Genomic DNA, 13,579 nt, shown 5'->3' on the forward strand with positions numbered 1-13,579 from the left:
TCAGGAGCCAATCTGAATGGGATCTCAGCCAATGATGGGAAAATTTGAAAAAGGATAATGTCTGCAAATAATTGAAACAACAAATATGTTAAACATCCATGACTTCATAATGCTTTACACACATGTGTGTGCAAACAAACTTTTTTGTTGACCTTTAGGAATTCTAGAAAACCAATTATTATTCTGAAACCGGTGCATAAGAAAAAGAATCAAGCATTTCCTTTCTTAAATTATAAATCAGAACAATCAAATAGATATTGAAGGAAATTTTGTCTTTAAACTCTGAGACATTTACTACCTTTCTCGTATCACCAATCATGAATTATCTTTCTTCTCTTCAGGAAAACAGCACCATTTTTGTGGAGACATCCTGTGGAGAACTTTAGTCTCTGGTCATAGCATTAAGAGCTGTTTTCACATACCCACAAACCCTCTTTGAAATGACCCAAAGAAACTTCTTTTTTACTGAAGAATTTTACGTAAAAAAAATAAATGACTGTGATGGAAATAGAATGTTATTTTGCAGTCCACTAATGAAATAATAAACCCAGTCAATAATCACCAATTACATTTTTTAGGCAAAAAGCTGATGGAAAATTTGATACAGAGTGCAGGGCTCCCAAAATTTGAACCCAACAACCAGTCTCAACACCACAGGAGATGAAAAACAGATAGTATTGTCTTCCTTATATAGAAAATCACAACACTATCAATGAAGTACTATAACAATAAAATCAAACCTCAATATAATCAAATCTATAGATTTAGCTACCAGTTTATGGAAAATACATGAGGAAAAAGAAACATGTTAATGACTACAAAGATACAAGTAGTCAAATTCTGTAGGATAAAAATACTGGTGACTTCAAAAACAAGCAAGTGAAGTAAAAAGGAATAGGAACCTATATGATTAATGAGACCTAAGACCCATTTCTTAATTTGAATAAGCCACATGTCAAAATAAAATTATGAGGCAATTTGGGAAAACTGGGTATCTGACGATATTAAAAAAGTCTTCTTAATGTTTTTAGGTGTGATAAGGGTGTTTTTAGGTGTGATAAGGGTGTTTTTAGGTGTGATAACAGTATATGAAGTGAGAACTTCCAGATGTTCAAACTGGATTTAGAAAAGGAACCAGAGATCAAATTTAGAAAAGGAACCAAGATCAAATTGCCAACATCCGTTGGATCATAGAAAAAGCAAAAGAATTCCAGAAAAACATCTACTTCTGCTGCATTGACTATGCTAAAGCCTTTGTGTGAATCACAACAAACTGTGGAAAATTCTTAAAGACATGGGAATACCAGACCACCTTACCTGTCTCCTGTGAAACATGTATGCAAGTCAAGAAGCAACAGTTAGAACCAGACATAGAACAATGGGCTGGTTCATAATTGGGAAAGGAGTATGTCAAGGCTGTATAATGTCACCCTGCTTATTTAACTTATATGCAGAGTACATCATGCGAAATGCCGGGCTGGATGAAACACAAGCCGGAATTATTGCTGGGAGAAATATCAATAACCTCAGATATGCAGATGACACCACCCTTATGGCAGAAAGCAAAGAGGAACTAAAGAGCCTCTTGATGAAAGTGAAAGAGGAGAGTGAAAAAGCTGGCTTAAAATTCAACATTCAAAAAATGAAGATCCTGGCATCTGGTCCCAACACTTCATGGCAAATAGATGAGGAAACAATAGAAACAGTGACAGACTTTATTTTCTTGAGCTCCAAAATCACTGCAGATGGTGACTGCAGCCATGAAATTAAAAGACTCTTGCTCCTTGGAAGAAAAGCTATGACAAACCTAGACAGCATATTAAAAAGCAGAGACGTCACTTTGCTGACAAAAGTTTGTATAGTCAAAGCTATGGTTTTTCCAGTAGTCATGTATGGATGTGAGAGTTGGGCCATAAAGAAGGCTGAGAGCCAAAGAATTGATGCTTTTGAACTGTGGTGTTGGAGAAGACTCTTGAGAGTCCCTTGGACTCCAAGATCAAACCAGTCAATCCTAAAGGAAATCAATCCTGAATATTCATTGCAGGGACTGATGCTGAGGCTGAAAATATTTTGGATACCTGATGGGAAGAGCTGACTCACTGGAAAAGACCCTGATGCTGGCAAAGATTTAAGGCAGGAGGAGAAGGGAATGACAGAGGACAAGATGGTTGGATGGTATAATCAACTCAATGGACATGAATTTGAGCCACCTCCAGGAGACAGTGAAGGACAGGAAAGCCTGGCACACTGCAGACCATGGGGTCGCAAAGAGTCAGACATGACTGACTGAACGACAACAATGGTGTTACTGTTTGTTTGTTTTTTAAATGTTTATCTTTTTGCAGATGTGTACTGACATATTTAGGGCTTTCCAGGTGGTTCAGTGGTAAAGAATCCGCCTGCCAGTGCAGCAGACACAGGAGACTTGGGTTCAGTCCTTGGGTTGAGAAGATCCCCTAGAGATGGAAATGGCAACCCACTCCAGTATTCTTGCCTGGGAAATCCCGTGAACAGAGAAGCCTGAGTGGGCTATGGTCTATGGGGTCACTAAAAGTCAGACACGACATAGTAACTGAGTGCTGAGCACTGATATTTTTATGGGTTAAATAAAATGAGATTCCTTCAAAATACTCTTGTAGGAGGCTGGGTGGTATCATTGGCTGAACAGTGGCTCCCCAAAGGTGTTCAAGTCCTAAAGTTCAGGACCCATGAATGTTACCTTGTATGGCAAAGGGGAACTTTACAGACATAATTAAGTTAAGGATTTGGGGATGAGATTAGGTTTGGCTTTCTGGTCAGTCTAATGACATCATCTAGAGACTCTTGTAAGAGGCAGGCAGAGGATGATATGATGGCAGAAGTAGAGGTTGGAGTGATGTGCTCTGAAGATGGAGGAAGGGGTCACCAGTCAAGGACACAGGCGACCACTAGCAGCTGAAAAGGAGATGAAGCAGATCCTCCCCTGGAGCCTCCAGAAGAAACCAGCCCTGCCAACACCCTGACTGTAGCCCAGTGAGACCTACATCTGGGTTCCAGAACAGGAAGAGAGTCAATTTGGGTTGTTTCAAGTTGCTTAATTCACGGTTATGTGTTTCAGCAGCAGCAGGAAACTAGAACAGTGGTGAAGCGGAGGGGAGGACAGTTGAAATCAGCTCAGCCACGTACTGAAAATGGTTGGATTTGTGAGATGTGCGCATGGGGCTTCTTTATAATTTCCCTAGCTTTGCATATGTTTGAAAATTTCCACAATAGTTGGGATTTTTTAATAAAGTCTTACTAAGGAAATTTAAACCAAAAGGTTCATTTTTAAAGGGCTTTTATTTATTTATTTTTGGCTACGCTAGGTCTACGGCACTGCACGTGGGCTTTCTTGAATCGTGGTGCGCAGGTTTCTCGTTGCTGTGGCTTCTTGCTTCAAAGCACAAGCTCTGGGAGTGCAGGCCTTAGTGGCTGCAGCACAAAGCCTCAGTAGCTGTGGCTCCAGGCCTCAGAGCGCAGGCTCAGTGGCACACGGGATTAGTTGCCCCGTAGCATGTGGAATCTTCCCGGACCAGGGATCAAATCCATGCCCCCTGCATTGGCGGGCATATTCTTATCTTCTGGACCACCAGGGAAGTCAAAAAAAAAAAAAAAGTTCATTTTTAAGACACTGTTTCCGAGTTTCATACCTCTGTCCCATACCCAACTCCAGAAAGTTGTGCCAACATTAGCCGTGGAGAACGGAACTCTTAGGGGGTTTGAGACAGACAGATTACACAGCCATAGTGTACACCCTGAGGCATCTGAAGCAAGGCACTTGATCTCTGCTAGCCTCAGGTCCCTATGTATTCAGATAATAACAGAGCCTGCAGCTCACCAGGTTGTTGGGAGGCTTCACTTAAATAATCTATTTCAAGTGTTTCATGGATTACCTTCATACAGTATCTCTTATTAAAGGTCAGCCGTTAATACAGATCATCATTGCATGTCATTTCCAGCTTTCCAGAAAATATTTGAATAATTTCTCCAGACAGTCTCAATCATAATGCTTTCATTTGAATTAATGAATCCTCTAATATGTATTTGTGACACAAGTATTTAGGAGCTATTTAAATCACCAATATTTGGTTCTTAAAAACTATTGTGTCTGTTTGATTGTTTTCTTTTGATGGTCTCCTGTGATGATGAGCCATTCAAACTAAAGGTCCTGAGTGAAGCCCAACAGGGAAGCTATAAAGAAATAAGCCACGTCCTGGGAAAATGACTGGCTGGTCTCTCAGGCTCCAAATACCCTATGGTCCTTCTGTCCAGGAGGAGTGTCTGTGTCTTCTGGTTTAGTCTTTACCATGGAGCAGAGCATCACAACTCATCGTCCTATGTAAACTGAAGAGGGAACTTCCTTTTCCTGTCCCAAATTTCTCCTGCAGTAGCTGCAAGAAAGGTCAGACCAGTTCCTTCTTCATGAACAAATTTTCAGTACCTCTTCTGGGGTCAGCTCCTTCTCAAAAGCACACTCCTCTCTGCTAACTGGTAACAACAGGTGCTATTGTGGGTCAGAAAGCTGGAGTCCCTGCTGATGCCCCGAGGCTATGAAATAACCGGTAGTTTTAAAAACACCCCTCCCCCAACACTGTGCTGCCTCAACTTCATTTAGGGTTTGGAGTAACAAGCAGAGTTGGAGATGGGACTTGAAGGCTCATTTGCACCGAAATAGTTAGGACATTAGCCCTGAGACACACTAGAGTGAAGGGGACCACAGTGTCCCCTGCAGCCTAGCCTCCCTCCTGTTTCAGAAGCCACAAGACTTAAGAAGAATACGCAGTGAGCCAAGAAGGGCTCTTTAGACACTTAATAAATACACTAATGAGCAAGGCCTAAAATATCTTTCAAATGACTCTGTAGGCTTTGACATTTCTTGGAGAAAATTACTACTCCATAGGTTGCTATTATTGGTTAATTTTATTGTAATGCTAAACTAGATTTAAAAGAGTTAGCAGACCCCTGTGTTCACAGCCGCACTATTTACAACAACAGAAATGACCTAAAAGTCCATTGACAGATGACTGGATAAAGAAGATGGGGTACACATATACAGTGGAATATTACTCAGCCGTAAAAAGAATGAAGTAATGGCACTTGCAACAACCAGGATGGACCTAGAGGTTGTCATACTGAGCAAAGGAAGTCAGAGAGACAGGAACATCGCAGTGTACCACTTATGAAGTCAGAGAGACAAAAACATCGCAGTGTACCACTTGTATGTGGAATCTAAAATACAACAGAGGTGAAATTACTTATGAACAGAGACAAACTCACAGACATAAAGAACAGACTTGTGGTAGTCAAGGGGATCACTGAGGAGGAGAGGATTGGGAGCTTGACATTGGCAGATGTAAACTATTATATATAGGATGGATATACAACAAGGTCCTACTGTACAGCATGAGGCACTATATTCAATATCCTGTGATAAAACATAATAGAAAAGAATATATATACATAGGTGTAGTTGAATTACTTTGCTGTACAGCCAAAATTAACACAACATTGGAAATCAATGTTCAATAAAATTTTTATATACTTCAATAGTATTGCAGGGGAAAAAAAGTCACCACTAACTCAGAACCACAGAAACAGTCACAGGTTCACAGAAAGAGAGTGTTAGCTTGCAGTGGGAATAAGAAAAGTCCTTCACCTCTTAAGTAGCCTGTCACTGATTAAAATGCTGATTTTCGAGCTTTTGACCTCTTCTGTATGCAGGTCAGGAAGCAACAGTAAGAACTGGACATGGAACAACAAACTGGTTCCAAACCGGGAAAGGAGTACATCAAGGCTGTATATTGTTACCCTGCTTATTTACTTTTATGCAGAGTACATCATGAGAAATGCCGGGCTGGATTGAAGCATAAGCTGGAATCAAGATTGCTGGGAGAAATACCAATAACCTCAGATATGCAGATGATACCACCCTTATGGAAAGTGAAGAGGAACTAAAAAGCCTCTTGATGAAAGTGAAAGAGGAGAGTGAAAAAGTTGGCTGAAAACTAAGATCATGGTATCTGGTCCCATCACTTCATGGCAAATAGATGGGGAAACAGTGGAAACAGTGACAGACTTTATTTTGGGGGGCTCCAAAATCACTGCAGATGGTGACTGCAGCCATGAAATTAAAAGACATTTGCTCCTTGGAAGAAAAGTTATGACCAACCTAGACAGCATATTAAAAAGCAGAGACATTACTTTGCCAACAAAGGTCCATCTAGTCAAAGCTATAGTTTTTCCAATAGTCATGTATGGATGTGAGAGTTGGACTATAAAGAAAGCTGAGCACTGAAGAATTGATGCTTTTGAACTGTGGTGTTGGAGAAGACTCTTGAGAGTCCCTTGGGCAGCAAGGAGATCCAACCAGTCCATCCTAAAGGAAGTCAGTCCTGAATATTCATTGGAAAGACTGATGTTGAAGCTGAAACTCCAATACTTTAGCTATCTGATGCAAAGAACTGATTCATTGGAAAAGACCCTATTGATGGGAAAGATTGAAGGCAGGAGGAGAAGGGGATGACAGAGGATGAGATGGTTGGATGGCATCACCAACTCAATGGACATGAGTTTGAATAAACTCCAGGAGTTGGTGATGGACAGGAAGGCCTGGTGTGCCGCAGTCCATGGGGTCGCAAAGAGTTGAACATGACTGAGCAACTGAACTGAACTGAACTGACTGACCTCTTCAGTCTTGAAAATACTGAGTACTGTCTATAGTGGCTCATTATTATTGTTACTAAAACAACTCTTTGTGTAAACAGATGCCTGGCTTCTAACCTGATTCTGAGTCTCCATTGGTAAGGCAATGTTAACTTCACTGTTAATTTCACCATTGAGCAGCTATTGAGCCAAGCCTGAGAGATGCCTGTTACTATACAGTTAACGCAGATCTGGGACTTCCCCGGTGGTCTAGTGGCCAAGACTCCATTTTCCCAATACAAGGGGCCTGGGTTCTATCCCTGGCCCGGGAAGTAGATCTCACATGCTGCAACTAAAGCTCCCACATTAAAAACAGAAAAGAGAAGCAATGACAACAACAAAAACTCCACAGTTCTGAACTCAGGACTTTGAGTGGACAAGAAATCAACTGAGGCATTGAGGGGTTGTAGATAATGTTTATAAATCACATCCTTAGAGATGCCTGCTCCCGTGTGTGGGAACAAGATCCACAGTATATTCATGGCCCACATGATGTGGTGGGTTTGAAGCACCCTGATCGAAATTTTATCCTGAACCACAGTCCCCATCCCAGGAATTCTCGTTTCTACAACTTTGAATAAAGTTGTGGCCTTCTCTCAAGTGTTTACTTACTCTTCCTTAAAAGAGCAAGACGCTGACCTGGTAAGCCGCACATTCCCCAAAGTTATAATGGGTCAGGCTCCATCAGACAATGTGGGGCCAGACTGCTTAGGGTGTGTGTAGAAAAGGCACATGAGAAGGGACAGAGTCCAAGCAACAGGCCTCACATGGAACTCTGTCCTGGAAATGAAATATGGTCGTTGCTCTCAGGAGTAGCGTATTAGCTTTTCCCTAAACCTTATAGCTGGTTTCATTCCTTCCTTTCTTACCCTTGAGTTCAGGTGACACTGATGCCTCAGCATAGACTGTGGTAGCAACAGGCTGATACCTACTTTCTTGATCCACCTCCATAATCCTCCTATCCCAAAGTATCGGGGCCATTATCAAGGGTCAGACCTGGACAGGGAAGCACAGTCTGAGGCCACACTGCTGGCTGGTTTGCCTTCACGAGTCCCTCTCTCAGGATGTGAGTCTCCAGACACTGTCCCACTGATCTCAGAGGAGAGTCCTTCCTCCTGGATGGACTAACGTGCCTTGAGAAGTCAGGGCCCCATTATCACAGCTGCCACGTAAGGGCCCATGTGCTGACAACCCAGGAAATAAAGGTGGGACCAAATTCATTCTGAAGTCATTCAGATACACTAGAGTGAATCCTTCTCACTGAAAGGACTTGTAGTCACTTACAGAGACACAGAATCAGATGAAACATTCCAGGTGAGACCCTGCCCCTCGGCAAGCAGGAGGTGAGACCACTTACACAAACGCATCCCCACTTCATGCTCCAGGAAGCCACCCAAGTGGGCACATGGGCACCAAAACAACACTGAGAACCATCTCCTCCCTGTAACCACATGGCGGGCAAGCCTCATCATCAAAACAAAAATAGCTTCCACTGAATGGCTATAAATCAAGAAAATTTAGAGACAAAGCGTCAGTGAAAAGAGACAGGTTTGAGTTCACTTACAGAGTGAAATGGTGTGGCACCATGACCAGCCTGCCCAGGTGGGACGTGCCTAGTGCAGAACCACAGCTCCTAACCGGGCCACCTCTCCTTGCTGCCCCAAACTCAGAATAACAGAGAAAACCACCCAGGCGGACTGCTTTGTGTAACTATCACAAGTCACCATCTTGGTGAGTCCCTTTGCACATTGTTCACTAAATAATTTTATGATTTCTTTGGGAAACTTTTATTTTAAGAAGCACAACTAACAGCTTGGGAGTTTGGGATTAGCAGATGCAAACTAGTATATATAGGATGGATAAACAACAAGGTCTTACTGTATAGTACAGGGAATTATATTCAATATCCTGTGATAAACCATAATGGAAAAGAAAATGAAAACTGAGTCACTTTGCTGAGTCACTTTAATACAGCAGAAATTAACACACTATCCTAAAGATGTACTTCATCTTCATCAACTGTACTTCAATAAAATTTAAAAAGCAAAAAAGAAGCATCATTAAAAGGCCTTGTTGGGTAATGAATGAGAGCTACAAAGTTATCTTTTTAGGCTTAGCACATAATACCGTCAGGGCCCTTCCCAGATGGTGCAGTGGTAAAGAATCCGCCTGCCAGTTCAGGAGATGCCAGAGATGCGAGTTCGATCCTAGGTCAAGAATATCCTCTGAAGGAGGACATGGCAACTCGCTCAGGTATTCTTGCTTGGGAAATCCCATGGACAGAGGAGCCTGACAGGCTACAGTCCATGGGGTCACAAAGAGTTGGACACAACTGAGCAACTGAACACACATACACGTGTATAGTATAATCACATACAATTCTTCCAGTTCAAGAAATGGCATCTTTATATCAACGTCACAGAAGGAGAAAGGCTGGTTCCCACCTGAGAAGGCTGTAATCAGGGATTTAGAACCCACCCTGGGGTGAACTCCCAGGTGGAAGGGGAGCAGGCCAGCACAGAGAGTGTCTGCAGCCTGCTCTGCAGCTAACGTTCATACAGCTGTTGTATGACTCAGGGATAGAGGAGTGAGGAGGAAAACACAAGCAAAAATGAGCCACAATGTATGTGTATTATTTCGTCTAACCTACCTTTGCCAAGGTTACTGCAAAACTGTCACCTCACTTCACATGAGACAGGAGCACTGAGCATACTCTAAAAATGATTGCACGCTAAAAGTGAGTGTCGGAGAAATTCCAGGAGGAGCTTCACTTGTATTAATCATGCGTCTGAAGCTAACAGGTTCATACCACATTAGCAAATTAAACTATCACATAATCTTGACAATGCTTCCTTGAATCATTAAAAGTCTTCTCGTTTTAATTAATGACAAATTGGATATCTACCTACTGGGGTTTCCATCGATATAGCAATTAATTTTTCTTTAAGATTTCTCAGCTCCCTGCCAAAATGCATCAGGAACACTCAAGCTATAATGGTTTCTCTTGAGCTTGTAAAAATCATCTGAGTTTGGACATCCCTATTGATTAATTGGAGTTTCAGCTTCAGCATCAGCCCTTCCAGTGAACACCCAGGACTGATCTCCTTTAGGATGGACTGGTTGGATCTCCTTGCAGTCCAAGGGACTCTCAAGAGTCTTCTCCAACATCACAGTTCAAAAGCATCAATTCTTTGGCGCTCAGCTTTCTTATTATAATCAACTTTTAAAGAATGTGACAGGCCCCTTGAAATAGGCACAGAGTGGAGCACACTGGTGTATCCAGGGTCAAGGTACAGGGGCCCACAGAGCACAATGAACATAACATCTGCCCACTCCTGCCTGAAGTTCAGGCTCACACGGTGATCGCCACGGAATGGCTTGGCGCCACTGAAACTGAACAGAGTAAAGAAAGAGGATTCACTGGGCATCATGCCAAGCCTCAGGCCTCCTTAAATATTGACTGATTCCTTAATTGATCTCAGTGGGCAGAGTGATCGTATCGCTGATTTAAAACACACACTTCGGGTTGAACAGCACAAGCCACAGTGGAGTCTGTGAGCAGAGCCTTCTGTTTTAAGTAATAGTCAATCTCCTGTCCATTTCCTATTACACAAAATCACAGTCATCTTTTTTTCATTTTCCAGGCCACCTTTTCAGAATAGTGTTCAATGAAGGGCTAAAATATCAGGGGCAGAAAATGGTGACAGGTGACCAAGATCTTTGGTCTACACTTTTAATTCTGACGCTGCAGGCAAAGATCTGTCTTCTCATATATAAATGACCAATAGGCACATAAAGAGATGGTCAATATCACTAATCATTAGAGAAATGCAAATCAAAACCACAATGGTCAGAAAGTCTACAAATAATAAATGTTAGAGAGGGCATGGAGAAAACCCTCCTACACTGTTGGTGGGAATGTAAATTGGTGTAGCCACTATGGATAACAGTATGGAGGTTTCTTACAAAACTAAAAATAGAACTAAAAATATTCTAATAATCTAACTCTTGGGCATACATCTGGACAAAGTGAAGTCACTCAGTTGTGTCCAACTCTTTGCAACCCCATGGACTACAGCCTACCAGGCTCCTCTGTCCATGGAATTTTTCAGGCAAGAATACTGGAGTGGGTTGCCATTTCCTTCTCCAGGGGATCTTCTGACCCAGGGATCAAATACAGGTCTTCTGCACTGCAGCAGATTCATTACCATCTGTGCCACCAGAGAAGCTCTTCATCTGGACAAGACTATAAATCAAAAAGATACACATACCCCAGTGTTCATAGTAGCACTAGTTACAATAGCCAAGACAGGAAAGCAACCTCAATGTCCATCAACAGAGGAATGGATAAAGAAGATGTGGTACATATTTACAACGGAATACTGCTGCTGCTAAGTCGCTTCAGTCGTGTCCGACTCTGTGTGACCCCATAGATGGTGGGCCACCAGGCTCCCCTGTCCCTGGGATTCTCCAGGCAAGAACACTGGAGTGGGTTGTCATTTCCTTCTCCAATGCATGAAAGGGAAAAGTGAAAGAGAAGTCGCTCAGTCGTGTCCGACTCTTTGTGACCCCATGGTCTGCAGCCTGCCAGGCTCCTCTGTCCATGGGATTTTCCAGGCAAGAGTACTGGAGTGGGGTGCCATACTGCTGCTGCTGCTGCTGCTAAGTCGCTTCAGTCGTGTCCGACTCTGTGCAACCCCATAGACAGCAGCCCACCAGGCTCTGCCGTCCATGGGATTTTCTAGGCAAGAGTATTGGAGTGGCTTGCCATTGCCTTCTCCGGGGTGCCAACTACTTAGCCATAAAAAAGAATGAAATAATGCTATTTGCAGCAACATGTATGGGCCTAGAGATTATCATATTAAATGAAGTAAGTCAGATGGAGAAAGACAAGTATGATATCACTTGTTTGTGGAATCTAAAAAAGGGATACAAATAAACTTATTTATGAAACAGAAACAGATTCACAGAAATATATAACAAACTTATGGTTACCAAAAGGGGAAAGGATAAATTGGGAATTTGGGGTTAACAGATATACACTACTATATATAGAATAGATAAAACAAGGTCCTACTGTATAGCAAAGGGAACTATTTCAATATCGTGTAATAACCTATAATGAAAAAAAAATCTGAAAAAGGATATATATATGTGTGTGTGTGTGTGTGTGTGAGAGAGAGAGAGAAACCTGTGTGCAAGTCAAGAAGCAACAGTTAGAATCAGACATGGAACAATAGATTTTTTCAAAATTGGGAAAAAAAGGATATCAAGGCTGTATAGTTTCACCCTGCTTATATAACTTATATGCAGAGTACATCATGCAAAATGCCAAGCTGAATGAATCACAAGCTCGAATCAAATTTGCATAGAGAAATATCAACAACTTTAGATACACAGATGATACCACCCTAATGGCAGAAAATAAAGAGGAACTAAAGAGCCTCTTGATGCGAACGATCAATGGTTACATGTTAAAGATTATACAGACCTTTGTAGAATTAAGTGCTTTAAGATGTCTTATCAGTTTGAATCTCAAAATAGTAAGGTATTTTATTTAATTTTTTCTAATATTTATTTATTTAGCTGCCTTGGGTCTTGGTTGCAGCACACAGGACCTTTCTTTTGCCGCAGTACAGATGCGCAATATAGATGTGGCATTTGGGTTTAGCTGTTTCTCAACACTTGGGATCTCAGTTCCCCAACCTGGGATCAAACCCATGTCCTCTGCACTGCAAGGTGGATTTTTTAACCACTAGCAAAGTCCCCTCAAAATAGTAAGATATTCTAGATCCTTGTCTCCCCTGGAAAATTAGATAGTATAACCAAATTGTTTCAATATTCAAAAGTGGGCAAATCTAACAACGAATATTTCCATGAAGGCTTTAGTGTCTATGATGTGTCAGATCAACCCATCTGGTTTTAGAAGGAAACATGGACTTGCTAAAGTATCTCTGTCCACAGTGGATGAAGTCACAGCATCTTCTGGGTGGACAGACAGAGCCCCAAGTGGGCAACTGAGGTGAGAAGGCAGAACATGGACACAAAAAGGAAGTTCATGTCCCAAGACAGTGCAGTTGAAGGACAGGCAAGAAATAGACAGGAGACAAGACAGGAGCCAGAGGATGGAAACACTGTGGGCAGCACCTCCTTAATACAGTCTGGAATGGATAGACAGGAGTCAATGCAGGAGAGAGATGGCACAACAGGCAGGAATGAAAGGGGTGATATCTTTACTTCCTAGCCTCTGCACACTATACGTCTCCTTCTGCTAGTAAGGAGGCAGAGGCAGAGAGAGATAGGGAGAGGCAGAGAGAGACAGAGTGACAAAGAGACACAGAGAGATAAAGCGACAGAGATAGAGAGACAGAGAAACAGAGAGAGAGAGAAACTAAGATCAAGTGTAGTATGGGAGCTTCCCAGGTGGCACAGTGGTAAAGAAGCTGCCTGACAAGGCAGGAGATGCAGGTTCAATTCCTAAGTTGGCTAGATCTCCTGGAGGAGGAGACGACAACCCACTCCAGTGTTCTTGCCTGGAGAATTCCATGGACAGAGGAGCCTGGTGGGCTACAGTCCATGGGGTTGCAAAGGGTCAGACATGACTGAGTAACTGAGCACAACACAGAAGGAAGCAGAGAAAGAAACAGAGTGATAGAGAGACAGAGCATGAAGAGACAAAGGAACAGAGAGAGACAGAGAGACACACAGAGAGACAAAGAGACAAAGACCGAGAGATGGACGAAGACAGACAAAGAGGAAAGAAATCGAGCTGACGCAAACACAAACAGCTCCCAGCTGAGGCCGGAGGTGAACACAGGAGGGACACGGCAAACCGAGGCGGGAAAAGAGAGAAGCTGAG

The 13,579-nt window shown here is 42.4% G+C and overlaps 1 protein-coding gene and 1 non-coding gene across 7 annotated transcripts in view; both read right to left on the bottom strand.

Annotated features, from left to right (window-relative positions):
• The window catches only part of DISC1 (DISC1 scaffold protein), a 423,187-nt gene that overhangs the window by 67,301 nt on the left and 342,307 nt on the right, over positions 1 to 13,579 (bottom strand). For 2 of the 6 annotated variants that reach the window (XR_015156616.1, XM_086381281.1), the window contains one exon: positions 3,300 to 3,599. The exons of the other annotated variants lie outside the window; for them this stretch is intronic. Coding sequence is in view for 1 of the 2 variants with exons in the window: in XM_086381281.1 (XP_086237407.1) it covers positions 3,593 to 3,599 (7 nt within the window). In the remaining variant the exon portion in view is untranslated. Of the gene's footprint in view, positions 1 to 3,299; positions 3,600 to 13,579 lie in introns of those variants that run through there. 6 annotated transcript variants of the gene reach the window in all.
• LOC147343196 (small nucleolar RNA SNORA25) lies at positions 326 to 447 on the bottom strand. Its single transcript, XR_015157240.1, has one exon. It is a non-coding gene; the product is annotated as a small nucleolar RNA SNORA25 (small nucleolar RNA).

The sequence above is a fragment of the Bos grunniens genome, chromosome 28 (genome assembly GCF_055505025.1).
Source record: "Bos grunniens cultivar Pamir isolate PY7600 chromosome 28, Bosgru_T2T1.0, whole genome shotgun sequence".
In the NCBI taxonomy this organism is placed as follows: domain Eukaryota; kingdom Metazoa; phylum Chordata; class Mammalia; order Artiodactyla; family Bovidae; genus Bos; species Bos grunniens.